This window comes from Terrapene carolina, unplaced genomic scaffold (genome assembly GCF_002925995.2).
Source record: "Terrapene carolina triunguis isolate 2854851 unplaced genomic scaffold, T_m_triunguis-2.0 Scaffold247, whole genome shotgun sequence".
Classification (NCBI taxonomy): domain Eukaryota; kingdom Metazoa; phylum Chordata; order Testudines; family Emydidae; genus Terrapene; species Terrapene triunguis.
In genome coordinates, this window is record NW_020664598.1 from 11,191,593 (window position 1) to 11,211,388 (window position 19,796).

At 43.7% G+C, this 19,796-nt stretch overlaps 1 protein-coding gene across 1 annotated transcript in view; it reads left to right on the top strand.

Moving 5' to 3' along the window:
• PARP12 (poly(ADP-ribose) polymerase family member 12) overlaps window positions 1-10,901 on the top strand; it is a 35,286-nt gene extending 24,385 nt beyond the window's left edge. Inside the window, exons 8-12 of the mRNA XM_026657581.1 lie at window positions 2,298-2,394; window positions 5,049-5,124; window positions 7,404-7,534; window positions 9,093-9,244; window positions 10,271-10,901. Coding sequence (XP_026513366.1) covers window positions 2,298-2,394; window positions 5,049-5,124; window positions 7,404-7,534; window positions 9,093-9,244; window positions 10,271-10,578 — 764 coding nt within the window. The 3' untranslated portion in view covers window positions 10,579-10,901. The remainder of the gene's footprint in view (window positions 1-2,297; window positions 2,395-5,048; window positions 5,125-7,403; window positions 7,535-9,092; window positions 9,245-10,270) is intronic.
• The last annotated feature ends 8,895 nt before the right edge of the window (window positions 10,902-19,796 follow it).

Genomic DNA, 19,796 nt, shown 5'->3' on the forward strand with positions numbered 1-19,796 from the left:
TACTCAAACTTGAAGCTAAGACCACTAATTATCCCCTTTTATGAGAATTTACTCCCCTTCCCACCTCTTCCCCAAACCTGCTATCCATACACTTGGAGAAGCACAAACCGCCTGGACTGGTCATCTGGCTCCACTCAGACTCGCTAGTACTAGTCTATGTCTTGAATCTCTGCTACTGTTGCCTTCTATCCAGAAAAAGATGCAGAAGGGAAACATGAACTTCCTACTGGAAGTTATGCTGGACCTCAGTCTATACGCCTGTAAGCAGCATGGGGTTCCCATCCTGCTCTGAAGAGAGTATAAAAGTCCTACCTAAACCCCTTTCTGGTAACTTATACAGTGTAAATTTCACCCTGAGATTACTCCCCACGCTTAGCAATTCTAGGGGTCTTCCCTGCAGAGCCTCTTTCTCTCTCTCTCTTTCCCTGAAAGAGAGACCCCATCCCTTTTTAAAACCTGGTTGCGGATGATTGTATCCATTTGCTTGTATGACTTGGCAACAGTTGCAGTACACGGTCAGGAGGGTACAAGCCCCCGATAAGAGGATGACTCTGGAAAACCATGCATCCTTATGCAGACACCAGAGGGAAACTTTATCACTGTGCTGGCCCTGGCACCAGCATGTGGACAAAGGGTAGGTGGCTTACAGCTCCCTGTATTACGGACAGCCAGGGCTTGTTTTGGCCCCAGGCATGGTCTAGGGTAGACCTCAGGCCTGTTCTAACTTGTGTCCCTGTGCTAATGTGGTGGGCAGAATTGCTGGATTATAAATTCCACAGCCTGATTACCTCTTCCCTGACATGCCTCCTTTCTCTTCCTGGATTGCCTCCTGCACTGGGAAAGGTGAGGGGAGGGAATTTGCTGTCTAGTCATAAAGCTTTGCTAGTTCTGGGTCTTGTATCGTCAGACCATTCTTCATTCAGGAAGTGGAGGCTGAGAACTGTAAGCCAAAAAATAGTTTTGATCAGGATGGGAAACGCAACTGAAACTTTCTACTTAAAATAAATAAATAGAATAAAAAATTGGGAACTATGACCACCCTTTTAAAAAGTCACTTTATTGTTGGTAAGCATGATGCAGAATGGGTGCAGTTTTCTTTTAAAACCATTTATTAGAAAGCATCCTCATTCTTGCAGGTATCATGAGCAAATTACTTGGCTTGTAGAGGCCATATGTGTGTATTCTTAGTGTGCTAACAGCATCTGATGAAAGCCAGTTACCTCTGCAAGAAATTAAGCTATTGTAGGTCAGTTCCTTAGAAATACTAGAGTAACCAATGAGGGTTGTTCCTTCAATCCATCTCTTTATTTTTGTAAACGAATACAGGCATCTTTGCCTGGACAGCCTGAATGGTATAACTTTCTGGCTTATTTTCCAAAAATAAGGTTTCCGTTTTTATTTTTATTTAAAAATCTACGAGACTGGATTTTTTTTTGGTTTTGTTTAGGGACAGTAAATGCGATACAAAGGCCTTGTATACACACACAATTTAGGTCAACACAGCTGCATTGCTCAGGGTCTGAAAAATCCACACACCTGAGAGCCATAACTGTGCTGACTTAACCCCAAGCGTAGATGCAGCTAGACTGACAGAAGAATGTTACCATCACTCAAGGAGGTCATGTTCCTGCAGCAATGGGGGAAAAGCCCCTTCCGTCATTGCTGTAGGCAGCGTCTGCACTATGGGGTTATGCCGGCATAACTGTGCTGTTAGAGTCCCTGTAGCGAAGTCTTTCATTCCTGGATCATTCGTTCAAATCCAGACTACCATGTGTTGTCAGTCAATAAAAATTGGTGCCCTGTGATGGCTGTTTGGTAGCCTATTTGAAGAGTTAATGGTCCAAGTATAGCTGTAAGGGGAGAAAGGTCGCCTTTGTTGACAGCGTTAAGGGAGAGGCTGAAACCTGAGTATGAAGAATGCAACTACCCATTCTGTAGAGGTGGTCCTTCCAGGTGAAGGTTGAAGCACACGAGCAGAACAGTGTGGGGATGCTTCCACAACTGCTACCTATGATGCATCCGTTCTCTCCATAGCCCTGGAAAGTGAAGTGAATTGTCTGTCATTTCCTCTAGATTTCAGAGCAAAACTTAAAAATGGAGTCAGAATTCTCCTATCTGATCTACATGGTAGAGCTTGGCTCCTGTAGTCTGTGATGCAAATGGGAGTTGGCTGCATGTAGTAAGAGCGGGACATTGGCATCATTTAGTGGCAGTCTTGGCAGAGTCTTAATGGAGAATTTTGCCCCAAATGTGAAGATTGTTGAAAGAGAAATTGGCTGTCTGTGCTGTGTTTTCAGCCATGAATCAGAGAAACCTTCGCTATAAGACACAGAGAGAGGTTTGCAGGAGACCCAAATTCCTCTCCCCGCAAGACGTGGAAAAACGGAGAATCAGGTAAACTACAGTTACTCTACTCAGAGGTGGTGGATACCTATGTATTCATGCAGTACTATGCAGTGTCTTGCAGAGAGAGCGTGAGTACTAAGCAAAAGTAAAAAGACTGCTTTTAAGATAATTGTAATAAGAATTGACACTCTTGGAGGGAAAGATAGGAGTGTATGTGAAGTGGAAAGAGTTTTAGATATGGCTGTACCCAGGGGTCCTGAACACCCTACCTGACTGAGAAGAGGCTGGATCAAGATGAAAAACATTGCATAAGCAGATGGGGGAGAGGTCAGTTCTTTGGGGGCAAGGTCTTTTGTTTAATATGTCTGTAAAGGACCTGGCACAATGGGGCCCTGAAATGTCTGAGACGTCTAGGCACTACTGAACTATAAATGCTAATTATAATAATAGTGAAGTAGGATGGAATGTGTCTGAAAACCGAGAGCAATTTCAGATAGAATTCAGAAAATGTGAAGGTAAGCGAGGATTAATTTCTGTATGTAATAGCCCACATCTCGCTTTCTATAGTACTTGGTGCCTATAAAACACACAAAATTAACCCTTGAGGTATTGGTAACAGAAACAGCCTTTCTCACAGTTACTTTAAATATCTGTGTCCAGGCCCAGCTAAAACTAGTATGGCAGTGTTTTAAAACTGAACAGCTATGGGGGGAAAATAATTATCCAGTTGAGTGGGTGGTTTTTTTGTTCACAAAATAGCTCACTCATTGCTGGAGTCAATTGAGAATCGGGTAAGCATAGACCACAAGGAGTTGGTAGGAAGGGGCAGAGCCCACCAGCAGGATTCAGGTCAGTGACTTGATGGGAAGCCCAGTATCCCTTTTCACCAACGCTACATTTTTTTATTTTAAACCTGGTTGGTTAACTCTGTTTCAGCCTTTGTTTTGCTAGGCTAAACAAGCCAAGCTCTTTTAGTGTCCTCTTTGTAAGATAGTCTCTCTATTAGCCTACCCCTCATTCTAGTAGCCCTGTTCTATACCTGATCCTGTTAGAATTCATCTTTCGTGGACCAGAAACTGTATACAGGATTCCAGTTTACCAGTGCCTTATACAATGGTATTAATACTTCTCTATCTCTACTGGAAATGCCTCGTCTGATACATTTTAGGATCACATTCACTTTTTTTACAGCTGCATTACACTGCTGGTTTATAGTCGTCCTGGGATCAACTAATACACCCAGATCTGTCTTATCTGTTCCCAACTGATGAGCCCCCAGTTTATAGCAGAAATTCTTATTAGTCCCTAAGGTCATGACCTTCCATGCTGTACTATTAAATTTCATCCATTTTCTATTACTTCAGTCCTCTAGGTAATCCAATTCTTCTTGTATAATATTTTGATCCTCCTCTGTATTGAAAATGCCTCCAGTTTTATGTTGTCAGCAGATTTCATTGGCACACACCTGCTTTTTGTGCGTAGGTCATTAATGAAAATATAAGTAACAGCTGTGAGTTCTGCCTAACCATTTTGCAGTTCCTGGCTTGTCTTATGCCATAAATTTGTAACTGACAATTTTATGTAGCAAATTGGAAATGGTCATTGCTTAAGTAATGAAGTATAGTATTTGGGAGGATTAGGAACACCTGGTGTAAAAATGATGATGGGCATTTGTACCTCCTAAGGTAAAATAGTGTAGTAACTTACCCAAAATAACATGTTTAGCTAAGTGAGTTTATGATGGAGATACATGTTTTAGTTTTTTGTAACTGAGAACTAAAGCACAATGCATTTGTGATGCTGAAATGTTTCCTAACCACTGTGGTGCATACATAATGGGTGCCCCAATCATGCTTTTGTTGGTATCAAATTCAAGCAGGATTTGAAGACAATAAATTTGATATTGTGGTCGTTAGGTACTGGAAAATAATGTTCCGGTATTTTGAAGTAGTACAGGAGTTTGGGGGGGGGGGTGAGGGGGCTTATTGGCTGAGCATTTCAGTCTTTTCACATAATGCTCTGATATTATGAAACCCTATCTATAACCTGTTATCTTTGGAAATATCATATATGGTTGAGTCCTGTGTAGGCAGGTGGAATTGGACATGTGTAATAGTAGATTGTTTATAATCAGTAGGAAGGAAACCATAAACTCTCACCTTGTGGAGACTGGGACTCAAAACTGCAGAAGGCCCAAGCAAAGTGAGCTTAATGGTAACAAAAGAGACTTAACCCCTTTAAATGTTGGGTTTGTGTGAGAACCGATGACCTACACCAGAACTATTGGTAGTTTGAGCTCAGTTTGGTGACACAACTCATACCAACAATTGATACTGAGTGCTTTTCTGTCATTTTATGTGCTCAGGCCCCAATTCAGCAAAGCACTTAGGCACATACCCAACTAGAAGCATGGAAATAGTTCCCATTGAAATCAATAGGGCTTCTCTCATGCTTAAAGTTAGATATGTACCAAAGTGCTTTGATGACTTGGGGCCTCAGTTCCTAATTAACAGACATGAGGTTTGGAACACTTTTGACAGGATATGTTACGCATGCTAAACTGAAGATACAGTTTTGAAATGCCTGGATATATTGGGTTACCTTTTATTTATTCTAAATTAGGCAAAACTCTCTAAGGTAATACTCTTAAATATTATGATTTAAAACAAACAAACAAACAATAACTCTCTTGTAATATACAGTGGTGTTGAGCATTCACAGGAAGAATCCATTCCAGCTCACTGGGACAAATCAGCTTTACCAGAATTGGGATACAAGGTATGGAGCTCTTAAGTTTTTCTGTCTGATCACATACAGCTTTCTTAAAATGTAGGCTCTTCTTCAAGAGACACTGCATATTCCCACTTATGGGATAACGCATCACCTTGTGGTGATTTCCGATACAACTTCTTCTAGCAGTATCAGCTAGCGTGCTCTCATGCTCCTCACCTCTCCCCTCAGCGTTGCCACATTCTGAGGGCGAGGCTTTTTAGGGGGCAGAGTGCCTCACAACCTCATTTCCTTCCAACTGCGTGGCTGGACAGATGTGAACCTCTTTGGAACCAAAGATTCTGTTGTGTTAGGTAGTTAGTGTTAGTGGTCAGTTTAGTGAGTGATCTTTTTTGGTTCTGTGTTATGGTAGAATTGAGGAAACAGAAGAAGCTGGGATTTAAGAGGTGCGCTTCCTGCCTGGCTGTCTTCATGGTGTCCGATGACCATGTGTGGTGCCTGGGAGAAGAACATTCACCTTCTGGGTGGATCTTAACTCCCAGAGCATGCGAGGATAGGGAGATTCGCCTGCAACTCCTTTTCCTGAAAGAAGCCCTCAAGGCCAGACCCTCTGGATCCAAGCCCTCCAATCTGAGATCCATAAGGCCAGTCTTAGCCCCTGTGGTTCCCAGCAGCAAAAGACTGAAGGGTTACAAGAAGCCGCATCCTCTGTCGGGGCCGTATCTGGTCCCTGCAGCTCCTGGAAGGCTGTATAGGGCTGAACCGAGGGCCACATCGTCGGATACCACTGCCCCAGTTCTCATGGAAAGGATGAGCAACAGTTCGGTTACTCTTCCCAGTTCCGTACCTTCTGCCATACTGCTTTCCAGCTGTTGCAAAACTCTGCAACTGCAGGAATGGAGTCGGCTTCACTGTCCACTACCGGTTCCAGGAAGATGAATTTCATCAGTCTGTCATAACCGGAGTCGTCAGTGCCTTCGATTACAGCCGTCGTGACACCAAAGGAAATGAGGCACAAGGGCAAAGGAGCCACTGTTAGCATTGCTGATATCTATGCATCAGAGCTGTCTGAATCTGATGGATCAGACAAAGGTGCTATGTCAGTGATACTGAGGGGGGCAGATGGGGTGGGGGTGCGAAAGCGCTCTAGCTAACACTGCTAGAAGAAGGTTCTCCTGCAAGGCACCACATGGTGGTGCATTATTTCATGTGTGTGACTATGCAGAGCCATCTGGAGCACCTGTTACAGGTAAGCAACCTTCATTTCAGTGTTGCATGTTCCCTTGTAGATGACCATCCCTTACACGACGTACTTACTATATTAGTAATTGCAATCTTGTGCCTGCTATCACACTGAGATGGGGGAAGGTGGATCTTTGTACCTGCAAGAGCCTTGCTGAAGTCAGTGGGGCTTGGTAGGGGTGCAAGGGCTCACTTGTGAATCCCTTATTGCAGGATCAGGGTTTGGCCTAATCAAGAAGCAGTGACTACGTTAACCCAAGGCCTGGTTAACATCCAGCAATCAAAGAGGGCAGACAGATCCAAAAGGCTTTTCAATCTTTTATTTATTTTATTTTGGTTCTGCTGTCTTCTTTTTGTGTTTGGTTGTGGTCCAAGGGCTCACGGATCCTTGGGCACGGACACTAAATTCAGCAACACAAGATAGTTGCGGATGGTGAAGCAAACTTATTTTACTTCTGTTCTTGGGTGGAGCCGGTGGGAGTGCAGTATTTTGTTTTCATCGTAGGGTGTACTGGCAGGCGATGATAGGCACGTTGTTCCTAAGGCAGGACATTAAAGATGATCTGAAGGGGGTGGGGGAGGGGGAAGGTTGGGCTTTTTGTTCCTGATTATAAAGCCAAGCAATGGAGAAGAGGAGGTAGTTTCTTAAATTGTGTAGGGATTTTTGTCTTGCTTTTTAACATCTATTTAGTAGAGCAGGTGGAAATTTTTCACATTTCAAAAATTTGAAATAAAAAAGGAAAAATGTTGACAAACGTTTTGTGACTTCCTCCTCCCCCCGCTCTATTTGGCTACTGTGATTGACATATTGGAGAAAGAAAGTTTTTTGTTGAATCTTCAACATCCCTGCCCCCCATCTCTTTATTTAAAGTATAAGAACTCACAGTATTCCCCCACTAAAACCCTCAACAAATCTTCTAGTAAAAGTAGGAAGGCTCAAGTTGATTTCGTGGTGTTTCTAAGGTAAAATACAAGCAGGAACCCCCTCGCCCCCCCACGTTCAGGACTTGAGCAATAATAATGTGGTGGTTTGTGATGGCTCTGTAAAAGATAGGAGACTGGTTTACATATATTTTCTTTTACAGCTGATCAAACTTCTCAGCTCTTCTGACGAATACAAGAAGGTCCAGGCTGACTTTCAGCGCACAATGCCCAAAACAGTCATTCGAGAGATTCAGAGAATCCAGAACCCGACTCTTTGGAAAGTGTATCAGTGGTATGTGTAAAACATTGCTCTAGTATGTTAGTACTTGCTGCTGTTAGTTATGTTCAGAGTCCTGTGTGAGAAGCCAGTATGCAGCCATGTAAACTGCTGCACAACTGCTTTTTAGCACTTGCTTGACCACTGCTTAGCTGAGATCTGCAGCTGGCTGAGGCAGAACTCCGGCAAGATGGAGGTTATTCTGATATTCAAAGCCCTCTGTGGGAGTAGCCCATCTCACTGAGATACGGCCTGCAGAGGGGAAGAGGCATTATCTTCCATGAGTTGCATTTCACAAGAACTGAAGTTTGGCAGCCAGTGAAGGAGATCTGCAAGTGCAAATGACAGAATGTGACAGGAGGCACTGTTTGTCGAGCTGGGCCACCCCGTCACCCAGTTGTCGGGCTTCCCTGTTAGATCAGGTAATTGCAGTGTGGTGGGCTCTGGACTCTGGGCAGGGCCAAGCAAGCAAACAGTCAGTAGCCCCTGAGACTCCTGGCTAGGGCAGGCAGTTGCAGTTGGGGTTCTGGCCTTCTGGGCGGGGCAGAACTGCAGTCAGCCTGTAGCCCTTGGGCGGGGCAGCACAAAGAGTCTATGGTCCCTGAGACTCTGGACTGGGACCAAGAGCAAACAGCAGCCATGCCTACTGGTCTGTGGGGTGTGGTAGGGGAACCCGGCCCCTCCTGCTCCACCGGGTTCTGACCCAGGGCCCTATGAAGCTGGGAACTTCCACGCTAAGGGTGTAGGCATCAGCTTCTACTACATCCCCTTGGTCACTTCCTACCACAAATTGCATCCCAGGCATCTCCTCGGCTGGTGGCTGCTCAGTGTCCCCCTCATTCCCTGCAGCTGGCGAGTTGCCCACAGTGTAGTCCAGGTCCACGGGCTCTGCTGCTTGGAGTATCAACAGCCCCTCTGGAGGAGCCTGCACTACACATCCCTCTTCCTCCGCAGCCAGCCCCAACTGAGCTGGGCTGCCTCCTTTTATCCAGCTCTTCCACCTGGAGCATGCACAGCAGGGGAAAGGGGGCGTGGCCTCCTGGGCCCACAGTGATTGGTCCGTCCCTGTTGGCCCAGTGCGGGATTGGTACACCCCGTCACACAGAACTTTCACAGTTCTAGTTTAGGGAATTTCTGCAAGAGTTCAGAATGACTTCAAACTCCCCTCTGACTAGGCTTTCTGTCAGTAAGGTGTACATGTGATCACACGCATGCACGCACACACACACATATATATCCAGGTATTTATCCAACAGCCTGGGAAGGAAGACTAATATTTCTATTCTTAAATATTTTGGAGGCACTTGGCTATAGTCAGAGCCTTATAAGTTCTTACACAGGTATATTTGAGTACATGGTGCATCTCGCTTCTGTTTCTGTTTAAACCAGGCCTTTTTAAAAGCATACTTTTGTGCAATTACTCAATTTTTTAAAAGTATTAAAATATTTTGCAAAATCTGAACACTCTGCAACACTCATCACAAATAATCTGAGTGCCTGCCTCATCGGAACCTGCTTGGCTAAAATAATCTGGCTCTGCACTGTGGAACTTTGACAATGCTTTTTATTACAGGCAGAAAGAGCAAATGCAGAAAACTAGTGGAGGAAAGGATGTGTGTGAAAGACTCTTATTTCATGGGACCAGTAAAAAGCATATCGATGCCATCTGCCAGCAGAACTTTGACTGGAGAATCTGTGGTCTTCATGGGACAGCTTATGGCAAAGGTAATTCTCTACCTCGTGCTCTGCTAACCTTGATTTAGAGAGAACTTTCTCTAGCCAAACAGTAGCTGCAGCAGTAGTTTGAACTTGAGAATGGCAGAGGGAGGAGGCATTCAGCTGAGCTAGGTGTTACCTGTATGCCTAAATGGGTAGTGTTAATGTTAACCACTTAATGTGGCAGTGTAACAAACACACTCAGCTGGAGCTCAGGCACTTCTACAGACCTTGGCCTATGTGCTCCACACTGTGCAGTGTAAACCCACTTATTTGTGTGGAAAGATGTGCTTAAGAGGGGAAGGGAGGGAGTGCCGCCCAGCACTATTCCTAGCTCCGGCTGCCACTCCAACTCCACTCTTGGCCCTGCTCCTGCCCCCAGCTGTGGCCCCAGCCTTGGCCCCCTTCCCCCTGCCCCCCCCCCCCCCCCCGAGCCACGGCTTGTCTTCTCTGAACCCCAGGAGGAAGTGGTAATTAGTTGGTCTCTGATGCCATGCAAGTAAACTACACTCCGCTTCAGTATTCCTTCTATCCCTGGCAAATGATACAGTCCCTGCCACTGCCCTATTTACAGCAAAGGATCAACATATCAAATGAAACAAAATGGGCTTTAATTTTTTAAACATTTAATCTGTTGTTCCAGAGTTTATTCACCCAGTGGGTTGCTTATGATGATTAGAACATTTTGGAAGGCAACATACTTCAATTTCAAGCTTCCAAAACGTTACTATAAGCTTTGTGTGTGTGTGGTGGGATGGGTGTGGGGGCAGACAGCATACTCTAAGAAAGAGAAAGAGGAATTAGAAAAAAACCACGGATAATATCTAACATGTTTTGTGAAAAATCAAATTGTGGTAATACCTAATGATAAATTATGCTGGAAAGGATGCCCAACACACAAGAAATTATTTACAAATCTCTCACCAGCTTCTGATTGATTCTCTCAGTAAACATTAAGGTTTTTTTCTCCTTGCAATTCCAATAGTTGTATTACAGGAAGCCAGCAATCTTACCAACTTTCTTTGTCTACTGCAGGAAGCTACTTTGCAAGGGATGCATCGTATTCTGATAACTATAGCAAGACCGACTCAAACATCAAGACCATGTTTCTGGCTCGGGTCTTGGCGGGGGACTTTACCCTTGGTAGCTCTTCCTATCTTCGTCCTCCCGCCAAGGACAGCGGAAACAATTTCTATGACAGCTGCGTGAACAGCCTTTCGAATCCATCTATCTTTGTCATCTTTGAGAAACATCAGATTTATCCTGAATATCTGATTGAATACATGGACCAGGCGGTGGCAACTGCTCTGTCAATGGCTGCGCGTGCTTATTTTCGGAATTGACTTAACTGAGGAGAGTTTTTTGTTTAATAAAAATGTGCCCAGTATGTTTTAGACACATTTAGACTCTCCACCCTCTCCTTGTAACAGTAAGCAGGGGTGACTATCTTAAGAAATTTTAGAAAAGCCATAGTATTTTTATGAGTTTTTAAAATCCAGTCTTTATTCCTAAATTTCTCTAGTGGGACTAACTTGTTTTTCCCACTGTTAGTCTGTTCTGGGGGATTTAATAAATCCAGTAGATGTTCATATGATTCTTGCAATGTGAGATGAAGTAATAGAAAAGCAGGTGGTTGTGATGTCATATGAAATTCTTCTTAAAAAAAGTAATTATGTTTTCATTAGTTCTCCCCTAGTGAAGTTAGCTGTGAAACTAGTTAGCCAGGGCAGAATCTGCACAAGGCTTCTTGTGGGCAAGCAATTTGTTTAATAGTTTCCTTGGACTGTTGCACACACAGACCTCCTGTGGATCACTGCTACCACATCAGGGTGACCTCCTATAACCCTCTACTTGCTAAGGATTTCTCCTCCTAATACCTCAGGCCTGCTAAGCCCCAAATGTGGGTTACAAATAAAATAATGCAGGAAGCTTTAAATCTGCAGTTACATTAGTTTGATTCAGGATTTGTGATGTTAACATAAATGAGAGAGTTGTGTGTTGTGGTTGGAACAGCGGCAAGCTTAGGTGTGTAAGAAGGGACACCAGAGCAGTTGGTTTGTGTTCTTTCTCCTCTCCAGCGGAACTACTTCAGGCAAAACATCTAAGAATTTCTCTCTCTTACTCTTTTTTCTCTTTTAGACTTTCCTGTAGAATTGACGTTTTTCTGACCTGGTGTGAGAGAGGTGGCTGCGACAGCTTTCTGCTATTATCTGTTCCTAGTTGTCAGAGGTGGTATATAGATACATGTTTGCATTATTTAAAAGCATGATTCTACTTTAAGAATCAGTATGGGGATCAAGTATCAGAGGGGTAGCCGTGTTAGTCTGAATCTGTAAAAAGCAACAGAGGGTCCTGTGGCACCTTTAAGACTAACAGAAGTATTGGGAGCATAAGCTTTCGTGGGTAAGAACCTCACTTCTTCAGATGCAAGACTAACAGTGTGGGGATCGTGTTTATTGTCTCAGTAGCCCCAGATTAAAAAAGTTTTTACAAGGCTGTTTTTCCTAGCTGTCAGCCCTGCAAACTCAACTTGGGGATCTAAGCGTTGAGCGAGGTTCTTTCCTCCTCCTTTATCAATACCAGTAGTAAAGGTTCCGTAGGTCATGTCGTATGTCTTCAGTGACATCTGTGCAAACCCACTATATATATATATATATATATATATATATATATATATATATATATATTATATATGTGTATATATATGTATGTGGGGGCTATACAGGTTTAAGTGATTGGTCCTGTAATTGGAATATAGAAAACAATTCTGTTGATGTTTCAGAAAGGATAGAATCTAGTTCACTATTTATCTTGGCTCTATTCATTCCTGTATGTTAACAGGAGTAAAAAGCAATCAAAACTCTGACACTAAAATCAGCTATCTAGTTCTTATAGATGCAAGGAACAGATAGACAGAGTAAATGTACCATTTCACATACAGTAGTTGCATTTCAGAATAGAACTGCACTTCTGAGCTTTCCTCTCTTCTTGGAGGCTTTCCCCTTCCACCTCTTAACTAACGTGTGAATGAAAAGTTAAGCCTGGATTTTTAATACATTCCCTTCTGGGGTGTATTTATGTGCTGGGTAAAGCTCTGTCCAAAAGCCTGCTGCAATATGGGAGAGCAGAAGAAACTTCAGAATCCTAATAATGCCTCTGATTATCACTAGTTACTTACACTGCATGGATCTCTTCTGACTTCTCCATCTATCTTCTGGTAAAGATTGGAAGCAAGTGCTAAAGCTGGAAACATAGCAAGGACTGATTAGAGGTTGCCCATCCTTGTATGTCAATAAGACTGTCCGTATGTACACAAAATAAACTATAGTGCCTAATGCCCTACTGTGAACAGCTGAGCTGCTTAGTTTTGTGATGACGCTGCTACAACTAACAAACAAATGCGTTACTATAGAGCTGTGAGAATTCTGGATGAACCACTAAAGCTTTCCATAACTTTCACTGTCCGTACAGGTTTGTTCTGGTGGGGAAGGGTTTAATAATGCTTTTATTGGTACCTGGAAACGTAAGCTGCTGTATACTTCTCGTTTGGTGACTGAAGTTTAACATTTGCATTGCTTGGAGAGAGGAAACCAGTACTCAGGATCCTTCCTCTCCTTTGTAATTGTTGGGAATGGTGGGGTTACAGCAGCTATCTTTCAGTTATAGTAAATGCATTGGCTAGTCATGTATTATAAGTGCCTCAGGATTTCCATGAGGAAAAAATGCCTAACTGGAAACAGTCTGTAGCCCTTGTTCTCAATGTTTTTAATGTTTGAAACTGAAATTGAATCTTCTTATTCTCAGCCGTATGTGTCTCTTCTGTGGCAATATGTATGGCTCCTCTTTTTTTAATGCAAATTAAAATATTTTGAACTGAAAACTGATTAAGGTTTTAGTCAAATATTGGCCTCTTTGTATCCTCTAATCCTCTTTAATGTTTCTACCTAGGTGGATCCTTGTTTCTTACTGTGGTAAGCAGCAACAAAGTAGATTCACACTGAATGCCTTTCATGCAAAGCAGAGTAGTTTTTATTGTAAGTTTTCAAAGGTTGAGGAAGCTTCTCCCTCCATCCCAGGGAAAAACAGGCTTTATTGCTTTTTTCATGTTTTCTCATCTTGGGTGCTGAAAATAGCAGCATTAATTGCGCTTTTTGGTTCTAGTGAACTTTCATGTTCAAGTTCTTACAAACTAAGGGAGTCTGTAGAGTCCTCTATGTTTACAGTGGGGTTGAAAATGATTGGCTTTTGAAAAAGGTACTTCATATGAAACCTAAATTATATGCAAACTTATGTTGACTGTCTCAAGTGATAGCCATAGCTCTTGATTGTTTGGCACATGAGTGAGTGGTGTTACAGAGTGGGATGATAGAGGGGTTAGTGTATATGGATTTCTGCCGGAGCCCTGGGAAGGCATATGGAGGGTGGGCTAAACGAAAAACTGGCTTGACAGTAATGCAGTCTGCAGCACAGTAGGGTACTTCAGCATTTTATGACCAACCTGCTGCATATATTCTGGAAACTGAGTCTATCTATTAACTTAGTATTTCAGGCTTGCAAGATATTCAGCTTCTGCCTTGATTTATAGGGCTTTGATAACAGAGCCTGTTAGCTAAGAACTATGTGGGGAATGACAGGAGAGGTGTGAGCATTTCATCTTATGTTATTGCCAAGTCTGATACCTGCAGCCAGGGCCTGATCTGAGGGCTGAGTGAAGGCCAGCTCTGTTTATACATGGGAGGGAGGGAGAGGTAGGTAGGGGGTGTGTGTGTGTGTGTGTGTGTGTGTGTGTGTGTGTGTGTGTGGTTTCGTTCATGTTTGGATTAGAAGTGGGGACTTTCAAGATCACGCAAGGCAGGACCTAGAAGCATGGACACAGGGCAACCTTAAGGAGAGGACATCAGCAATCATGGAACTGAAGGTAATGGGAGACCTCTGTGGCTCAAGTTAAAGTACTTTATTTTAGGAGGAAGGTCAGGGAAATGGGGAGGTTAGACAGCTGTTAGGGGGTAGTTAATTAACCATTGGATCCGTGCATGTCATAGAAACTGAACAGTAAATAGGTCAGGCCTCTTGTTCAAAAGTGCCTTGAATGATTTCCAGATGCCTTCTCCATTTTTAAGTGAGTATTGTTGTGGGAGTCAGCTTAGTTTTAAAGATACTAACAATTGAGGAAATCCTGCCAACTGCTTGAAGAGGGGTGGCAAACTGCAGCCAGGCAGAGAGCAAGCATCTCAGATCCGACTTGATGTCTGTCTAAAAGAAATTAGCTTGTTGTCCAGTGCATAACTTTCCTCAATAACAAGGGGTGAGAGATTCAGCTTTATGAGTTGACCTCTAACCCTTCCAATACAGGTGCTATTATTAAGGCCTGGGGGGACAATAAATATATGCTAAACAAATCAGCATCTATGGTAAAGTTCAGGTGGAAAGTCCATTTTACTCATAGAATAGAAAGCAGAAAATGTATCTAAAATATTATTTTGTGAAGTGACTTTCTACTATGCTGCAGAATTAAAGTAGATAAAATTTCATGTGTAATCCAGAGTAATAGAAATTCCCCCTCCTGAAAAGTGCTCTGTGAACTACTACATTGCCAAAGTTCTCTATCCCAATACAGTTATATAAAAACACACTTTTAAAGTGACAGCTTTTAGCATTGATTGCAAAATGTGAATTCCCTGAAGATGTTTCATTGTTAGGTCCTAGTCACTTCCAGACAAATGACAGAAAGCAAAGACTCTTCTAAAGTAGTCACATGTAATTTTAAAACAAACCTGCAGCCAGACTGTGCAAGGCATAAAGCATCTACACTTTCTCTAGAGAAGTTATACATTCACCTCTTTCCTTGCTGAAGTGGTGTCTCTCTTTAAACAAGTGTGCTAAACATGAAATATTAGGCAATCACTCTGAGCCACAGATGAAAGATAAATTGAAGTAAACTGACTTTTTAGCCTTGCATCTATGAACAAAGAGGTAATGTGTAGCTTTCCCTGTTACTTTAAGGAGTGCCAGCGGTCCCTGATCAGGATCATCTCATTGTGAAATGTGAGTACAGCACCTGAAACATTAGTCCCTGCTCCAAGGAGTAACGATCAGTCTGATCCTTTTATAGACCCTCCAACTATAGTTCCATGGGAGCAATAAGCTGCCCTCATGCTCAGGGCCACAGTTCCATTACAATGGGAAATTCAGCCTGTAGCATTGAGGCAGAACTAGACCTATCAGCCTCTAGCGCAGGGGTGGGCAAACTATGGCCCACTGGGCCGTGTCCAGCCTGTCAGACGTCTTAATCTGGCCCTTGCGCTCCAACTGGGTACCGGGGTCAGGGGCTTGCCCCGCTCCATGCATGATGTGGCTTTGCACGGCTCTTGGAAGCAGCAGCATGTCCCCACTCTGGCTCCTATGTGTAGGGGCAGCCAGGGGGCTCCACACACTGCCCCGTCCCAAGTGCCGCCCCCGCGGCTCCCATTGGCCAGGAACCACGGCCAAGGGAAGCTGTAGGAGCCGGAAAGGGGGACATGCTGCTGCTTCCGGAAGCTGCTTGAGGTAAGCGCTGCTCAGAGCCTGCACCCTTGACCTCCTCCTGCGCTCCAACTCCCTGCCCCAGCCCTGATCCCCCTCAATCCCAGCCCGGAGCTCCTCCTGCACCCCAAACCCCTCATCCCCAGCCAGAGCCCTCACCCACTCCCACACCCCAACCCCAATTTCACAAGTATTCATGGCCTACTAGCCAAAAAGTTTGCCCACTCCTGCTCTAGCAGCATGGGAAGCCACCGCCTCCTGAAGTTCTGTCTGCCTCCACAGCAGCAGCCAGTGCAGCTGGGCTTCTCTGCTGTGGCACCGTGAGGAAAAGTTCCAAACTATTTCAAATTTCTAACAAATCAGCTCAACAACGTGTCCCAGTTATGTCCCAGCAACGAGTGCGCTTGCAGGCGTCGGCAGCCAAGCAGCTGTTTCTCTGCGTCACCTCCGCTTATCGTGTGTCTTGATAGGAAGCTCAGCTTTAGGGGCAGGCTGCTGTTTTCCCCTCATCCCCTTTTCCAGAAAAGTGGCAGGCGGGATTGGAAAAGCTGCCTTGAGGGAATGACAGCTTCCTGTATCTCACGTCTGTGAGGGGAGGGAGCAACATCAGAAGGGCAGCTTGCAGTGTCATTTATTATCCCGTTTCAGACCCTCAGGGCATAGTTCGATGGCAAAGATGAGCTCATCTCCCCACCATGCTTCATCAGTGGTGCAGTGAGGATCATCAAGTGCTGTTGTATAATAAAGTTGGTGGTTGCCAGGCCAGCAACTACCATTTAAAAGGAAGCAGTAGGGTACAAGACTCTTCATTTGTCCCGAAGCATTCTCTTTCCCTCTTAACCTTCTAGTTGCCACGCTAGTCCAAAGATACTGACTGCCTCCAAGTAGAATTAACAAAATGGTGCCTAACTTTCAGATTCAGAATTCTGGCTTAATTTGCACCTGTGGGGAAAAACTGGCTACCTCAAAATGGACAAGTAAATACAGCTGGCACTTACTTCCTTTGCAACCAGCCCTGTATTCAGGAACGGGCAAGCTGGTATTAACATAGTAGCTGAAAAGTCCTGCAAGACAGTCACTGTATTCTTAGTTAAGCCACTAACCTGCATTTGAGTGGCTCTGAATGAAAATATACGTATCAGTTTTAAGTATCTGACAACCCAAGTCCCTTCAGAGATGCCTGTTTCCATGCCTTAGAACCCAATGCACTGTATCAATTATGCTGATCTGTTTTCTTACAATATTTTTTAAATTCCAGTGGACATGTTGTGGTAGCTCCAGTCCCTTGGATAAATATGGCAATAAATAGGTGATTTGGTAAAGTGTATAACTAAGAGGGTTTAGGCTCTAAAGTGTGTGTTTAAAAATGAAGAAAGGGAGGACCTACTACTCTACGGGCGGTGGGGGAGCAGGAGAACACTGTTGGAAGAAAACTTGGAGGCTGACTTTCTGATGTAGATAGCAAGAAAAGGACAAACGCTTTTTCTTTAAGTCAAATGGAGGGGAAAAATCTTTAATGAGACACTACACTATTCCAGTTTACAGGTATAATTTAGAATCACAACCACAAATAATATGCTATTGAAAAAAATGAGGCAAAATAGTGCATAGAGGTACATGCTGCATCTTTTTAGAGAAGACCATTAACTCAATATCTCATTTCATAAGCACATTGAGTCATTTAAACTCCAGCATGGCAAGGGTGGAGCATTAACTATCAGGCCTATAATCCATAGTTACTATTCTAGAACTCAAGCTAGAAGAAAATTCCATCACAGAAATAAACACAAGCCTTGCTAAGGAAGATGAGAGCATGAATTTTAAAAGTGTGGTCACAATGACCAGCAAGAGATGAAAGCAGCATGTGCCAATCATACCAGTCTCAATGTGCCATATGCAAGCAAGAAACTGTAGATGGAAATCATGGAGCAGCATCAGTCCTATAATAGAGCTCCTTACTCAATATCATTTGTACCTTATCTGCAGAGAACTTTCACGCAGCAGCAGAAAAATATATTGCAGCTGTTTTTGTGTCTACCATGCAAGAGAGATGGTGTTTCCTCCAGCATAGCTTTAGAAAAGAAGGGTCCCTGGCTCAGCTGAAGCTGCTGCAGCAGAAGCCCAATTCCCAAAGAGAGCCAGGGTGGCTTTCCCTCCCTCCACTACATGTCAACTAGCAACAGGTGTTATTTTTTTAAAGGGCAATCTGAGGTTAAGTTTAAAAAAGCCCAGTGAGCTTTTGATAAAAGTACTCATGAGCGCTCAGCTGGCTGGAACTTGAGGAAATTTAATTTCGCAGTGGAGGAAATAATATTTTTGGCAAAATGAATAAACTTTACCAACCTCCTTCTTTCCTCTTGTTCATGATCTCAGTGCGCAGTGGAAACAAAAGTAGGGCCCTATGTTTAAAGAAAATAATATACATCTCCCCCCAAAACTTGGAAGGCTGCCTCTTTATCACCCCACTCTCCAACTGAGACCTACCTTCTTCAGTGGGTAGAACTTCCTCTAGTGATCTGTAATGTCATCGGCGCTGCTAGTCTGCCTAGGAAGGGACAAGTGCCCACATCCTCAAATGTGTTTAGGCTCTTTGACTTCCATTGAAATCAGTGGAATATCTTTGAGGATCTGGGCCACAGTTCCTTGAGGCTTAAGACAGCAGTAGAAGCTGGTGGGAATTCTAATCCTGCTGCAGCTGTCATGGTCAGTGTCCCAGTTTGAAGGATGCTCCATGACACTCCACTAGCCCCCCAAGGACCCAGGGGCCTGCAACAGGGACACACACAAAAACTTGGACCTATGACAACTTTCTTCCTTTTTCTCAATTTCCCCCCCCCAGGTTTGGGCATGGAGTAAACTTTCTGCCTCTATCTAGGTATCATGCGCCCCCCAAAACTGCAGCGGAAGAGACAGTTTTCTCCATATGTGCAAATATGGAAGAATTCCAAACATGGACAAATTGGTTTTAGCTACTGCAGATGTGGTGGGCAAACAGTCCTGAAGAATCAAGTAAGTGCTGCCTTTGCTTGGGCTGTGAAGACATGCAGGCAGCCTCTGGGCCTAGCATTCACCCATGTTCTTTCCCTATGTGGGTTGAGTGAGGCACAAGTTTGTGAAGTGACTTGTTGCAGGGTCACCTAAGGAGTTAGTGTAGCTATTGGGACTGATTTTCCTGGCTCCCAATCCTTGGCTTTAAGCACTAGCTCATGCATGTTACTGAATAGTATTTAGAGAACCTTGGAATATACAAGTTTGAAGTGTTTAGGAGGACTCAGGGAATGTTAGGGTTGACCTGAAGATAGTGGCACAGCAGGAGTTTCCCCAGCATGGCATGACACTTTTCCTTTCTATGCATTTCAGTTGGCACTACTCTTGGTCAGCTCATTGGGTCAAAGGAAATGAAGGAGGCTGCAAAATTTAATAGCAGTCTACAACATTCTTTGGTCTGGTCCTGCTTATAGGAACTTAAGTGCTGTACAGACATTTACCATTATTTTTAAATCCATTGTAACAAAAGTTAGATAATAATACTAGCATATTTCTTCCAAATGTCTCAAAGAGCTTTACAAAAGGTGAGTAAGCATTATCTTCATTTGACAGATACAGTGAGGTTAGGCTGTCTGCTCAAGATCAGTCAATGGCAGAGTTCAGAGTAGGACCCAGGTGTCCTGATTCCTAGTCCTTGCTGTTACCACTACATATGTTGCCCTTCAGAGTTTATTGAGACTGGGATTTAAAGGTCTGTTGTTAAAAGGTGTTAGCTAACGAGCTATCATTCAACATATTATAGAAATCTACTGAAGGTGAGGAAGTGCAGACTGCTAAGATTGTCACATTGGAGCCTGGACAAACTCCCATGTAGATGTAAAATGAAGTGGGTCCTGCTATGACCACTAAGGCTGATGAAAAGTGGGAGGCTTTTTCAGAGACTATTCACAGTAATGTGCTTGGGTAAAACTTTCCAAAGTACTTAAGTCCCATTTTCAAAAGTGACTTAGGAGCCTGAGTCTCACTGAAAGTCAGCAGGATTTTGGCCCAC